Source organism: Xiphophorus couchianus, chromosome 19 (genome assembly GCF_001444195.1).
Source record: "Xiphophorus couchianus chromosome 19, X_couchianus-1.0, whole genome shotgun sequence".
Lineage (NCBI taxonomy): Eukaryota > Metazoa > Chordata > Actinopteri > Cyprinodontiformes > Poeciliidae > Xiphophorus > Xiphophorus couchianus.
Genome location: NC_040246.1, coordinates 12,411,100 through 12,415,878, shown reverse-complemented (window position 1 = coordinate 12,415,878; position 4,779 = coordinate 12,411,100). Strand labels below are relative to the sequence as shown.

At 40.1% G+C, this 4,779-nt stretch overlaps 1 protein-coding gene across 1 annotated transcript; it reads right to left on the bottom strand.

Moving 5' to 3' along the window:
• Positions 1–426: 426 nt before the first annotated feature.
• Positions 427–4,464, bottom strand: pax1a (paired box 1a). Its single transcript, XM_027999977.1, has 5 exons — positions 4,217–4,464; positions 3,071–3,700; positions 2,030–2,163; positions 1,420–1,633; positions 427–1,042 (listed from the first exon to the last, which is right to left on the bottom strand). The coding sequence occupies exons 1-5, from the start codon at positions 4,218–4,220 to the stop codon at positions 948–950; spliced, it is 1,077 nt and encodes a 358-aa protein (XP_027855778.1). The 5' UTR covers positions 4,221–4,464; the 3' UTR covers positions 427–947.
• Between the last annotated feature and the right edge of the window lie 315 nt (positions 4,465–4,779).

Sequence of the window (4,779 nt, the reverse complement as noted above, 5' to 3'; positions counted from 1 at the left end):
GTCTAATCGTTATCGACATTAGGGTTCAATTCCAAATAAGAAATGCTTTCATATGAAGAAAGTCCTGGCTTTTTCTCGGTTTGTGCCCCGCATGTATAAAGATGTCAGGACAAGCAGAACGCCACTCTCTAAACGGAATCCTCTGTTCACTGAAAATAACTTATTTTCCCAAATTTCAGCTCGGTAAGTGTAGGACGAATGATTTCATTATTTTCACAATTGCAGGCTTTCAATTTCAAGAAAAAAATAAGTAATATTAAAACATTGACCTTAAGGGGGAAGTTAAGAGCAAACAAAATTTGTACAAAAACTTTACAAAATGTGATTACTGATATCTTAACTCTACATTAGCCAGTTAGCGCCCCTTCTTCAATTTGGTGCCACTTCACGGACCAAACAAACAATAATGTATACTAGAACAACAGATGGCATTGAAGACGGCCTTTATTTTTTTAGATATATTCACAATGAAATTATAAAAATATATAATTAAAGCTTTAGTATATATTTTACATTTAGACAATTTATAACCTTTGTTCGCATCGTCAAGTCACTCATGGTCACAATTTAGGACAATAATGGCGAATCACTGGATAGACCTCGTCTTATAATAAACATTGAGCGGATTTACATGTAGTTTTTATTTTATCCTGTAGCCTCAATTAGATACAGCCTATAGCGACATGAAATATTTCAACAACATAAAAAAAGGGAAATAAACTATCCACCAGGGAGGGGAAAACACCGATACATCCATGCAAGCTTACATTCAAGTAGCCATGAAGGCCGACAGAGCTGCTGCGCGCACTCGTTACGCATGTTGACGGCGCCTGCGTTTTTGTTGTTGACTGTCAGTCAAGCCGTTGTAGTGATCTCACTTACTGTTGGAGCTGTTGAAATGAGTTCAATTAAATGTGTCTGGTAATTAAGGTGTGTTTGAGTCCCGGTTAGGAGGATGAGGTAGCGAGAGAGAGTCCATGCACACTGTTCAAGTCTTCATGCTGGTGCTGTTTGCTCAGAGGACTGGGGGGCTTTCTGTCTCCTGAAAGGCACAAAAAAGAAGAGGAGGAAATATAAAAATATGATCAGATGATTATTTTGATCAACTCAAATAATGAGTTGTTCATTATTTGATCAACTCATCATATATATATATATATATATATATATATATATATATATAGTAATTTATTGAGCACTGCTAAGATTTCTTGTTCAGGTTTCTCTATTTACCACGCAGTATTTTTTAATTTAGGTGCGTAAAAGTTTGAACTGTCGAGTTCTAAATTTAAAATTTGAACTCTAACGACACTTAGTTGATTTTACATTTATGATACATAAATACGCTAATGAGATACGTATAATAATAATAATAATAATAATAATAATAATAATAATAATAATAATAATAATAATAACCTTCTCGGACTTGATGCTTGAAGGCCATGGGCGAGTGGATCTCCCCCGCGTGCATGGCCATCCCGCTGCCTGGGTGGGAAAGGGCCGGGCTCTGTGGCTGCCAGTGGTGGTGGCCCGGGGCCACGTAGCCTCCTGCTGGGCCACTATAAACCCCGTACTGGTTGCTTGGAGAGTAGGCGCACGCCGAGACATAACTGGACAGAGTGGAGGAAGGCTGAGGCGGAAAGATAAGATGTTGGGGGTGGGGGAGATAGGGAGGGTAATAAGTGATTATTATTGCGAGCAACTCTGACATTTGGTCTCTAACACATTTGTCTTTCTGCTTTTATTTTGAATAAGCCTAAAAGTGTCTCTTTTTTGTAGCTTTCAAAACACACGATGTATATTTAATGGTTAAAATTCTCATCGGAAAAACTAGCAAAACAATGCCTTTTTTAATATCACTTTGAGGTTTATGATCAATAATATTGTCTTTAATATCTAAATATTTCCGTACTTCTTTCTTTACAAATAACATAAACACAACAGTGTTGAACAAACGTCTAATTTGAGTGTGAGTATATGTATTTTTTATTTTTATTTTTTTATGTCAGGCCGCTTTTTGTTTTACCTGAGCGTATTTTATGTCTGCGTCGATGGCTGGCTTGTCGATCCCGTTGACCGTGTGCGAAGCAGGAAAAGCTGCTCTGTTCACGCTGCTCCAGTCCTCCATTTTTGTGGGATATCCCTCCGTTCCAGCAATTGCTAAATTGAAAAAAGTCAACTTATGTCAAAATGGTATAAAAACTGTAGTTTTAGTTGATCGAAGGGCATTCCAAATTAAATTTGCAAATATATTATTAAATCTATATTAATGTTAAGTTATTTTGCAGCCACAGCCTTATTTCAAAGAAGCATTTTTAAAACATCAGAGAAAACAGTAAATTGTATAAGGCAAAATAAAATAAAGTAGATAAAACAATAGATTATAAAAATACTTAACTTTTTTTCCCCTGTATTTAGTGAAGATTTGTTTTATTAACTATTAACTATTAATAAACAAATAAGTTACACACAAAATGTTATTTTAACCTGAAATTGTGAAAACTGAATTAAAGTTCCAGAAAAAAAATTAGAGATTACAATAGATATTTTCTTTGATCAAAAAAAAAGATTTTATTTTTTCTGATATGTTATTCGAATCCTAAATATTCCTAAGAAGTAAAAAAATACAGATGATTTTCAAATAAAATCTGCTACTATAATCTATGATGATTTATTTATTAAAATTAATTTTTCAAGGCACGTTAAAAATATACAAAGCAACGTGACAGTGAAAACACGGTTCTAAAAGCCAGGAAAAGGGAGAGAAAATGCTTCTGGCCGTTATTTAAAGGATCAGCTGGGATATATAGCAGGTGAGCAAGGTGTTTGCAAATGCATCATCCCATGAAAAGGTCTATTGAGATTGGCCTTACTGCGTTCTGGCTGAATGGTGAAATGGAGGACTGGTATAACTTTCAATGATTTTTTTTTTCTACCTGATGCCAAAACAGATGTACCAGATGATATGACAATTGATCATGCAGAATAAAAGAACAATGCGCAGCTGCTTGAGTTTGCAGACCTCTCGCCGCCAGAACGCAGTTAAAAAGATGTGTTTTACTCTCACCTGTAGGATCCATGAATGCTCGTATTCCCAGGATGTTGGTGACGGTGTGCGGGGAAGGCCAGGCCCTCGATATGCTCACATGCCCAGCAGCTACCGGTACTCCAGGTGGGGTGCCCATTTTAGTGCCAGTTGGAGACATTGCGTTGGTGTAGGAATAAGGGTATATGTGGTTGTAGGAAAGCCCGGCCTGCGCGGAGGCTTGCTTGCTACTCTCGTACTGGCTAGGCTGGGAGAGATTCCCGATCTTGTTGCGTAAAATCCTACTGATCGAGCTCACGGAGGGAACATTGTATTTGTCGCAAACACCGTCGGCTAGAAGCCTGTCCCTGATCTCCCAGGCAAAGATCCCGGGGTCGCTCTGTTTGTATTCCCTGATGTTCTTCACCACGTTTGGCGTCGTTACGCGCGGCTTGCTCCCACCGATGGCACCGGGTAAGATGGATCCCGTCTCGTTGTACCTCGCTAAAATCTTGCTCACGCAGCCATGGGAGACTCGCAGCTGCCGGCTTATGTCGCAGGGTCTGATGCCTAGCTGGGCCAGTTCCACGATTCTCAACCTTATGGCGTTGGGCAGGGGTCTCCCGTTGACAAACACGCCGCCTAGTTGGTTCACCTCTCCATAGGTTTGCTCTGCAGGGAGGAAAGGAATTAAATTGTAACTTTTAGCAACAGTTAAACAAAAACAAAAATAAAATAAATCACATCTTCCCGCAGGCGCAACTGAAATATTCAGCTTGCGTCCTAACCGAGTTTAGAAAGCTGTTTATGTCAATCATAGGTGATTTTGGGTTTCTATCCGCTATTTTACAACCGTGCAAAAGGGTGCAGACTATTTGATTGCCGCATCCTTATCCCATCATGCATGAAAACAACATTAAAAATGGCGAGCTTGAAGTTCAGACATTAGAGAGCCGTTCAACAAACTTCTCGCCTTGTAATTGGTTGATGTGTTTCCATTTACGAGTTAAAGTCCCAAACATGCAGTCAGGGGAAACACAATCCACTGTTAAATACAGTTGGCAAATTGTCGCCAACGATCTCCCCCCTTTTGGCCATTGTCTAATAACTTTTTTTTGTCTTTACGCTGCCGTGGCGAAGTTGTAACGCTTCTATAACATCACTGGAGCATGCACGCTTTGGGCTTACCCATTTGCCTACACTGGTATGAGATGCCGGGAAGTAAAAGGTGTCCCTCCAGACAGCTGAATGCGTCCTATAGTGAATCCAGACGAGAAAGGAGGGAGCGAGAGGAATGAACCCAAACAAACAGGGGAAAAGAGTGGACCTCTATCAGCCTCCTTACTGCTCCAGCGCGCTTCCCTTCTTATATTTGGAAACCCGTTGCGCGCAATGGCACCACAGTGATCTTCATCCGATTAATGCAAATTGGAGTTATCCCGGGGAGTTCAGTTTGCTGGAATTAATTTGACGCGTCCTCCACGTCAATCTTCGTTGCTATACGCCAAGCCCCCTCTCTGGTCTCATTGGTTGCCCTGCCTTGGAGAGGTTGTCAGCCAATACGAAGCCTATCCGGTCGGAGCTGTGCAGCCTCCCTTCATTATTTTGCATAGGGTAAGTGGAAGAGAGGAAAACGTTTCGTCCAACATGCAGCCCATGGTAAGAACTAACATATGATAGATTTGGTGTTTGTGCATGTCAAAAAATTGCTGAAACTCTTGTCAAGATTTCAATGTAATCTGTTGCGCTGC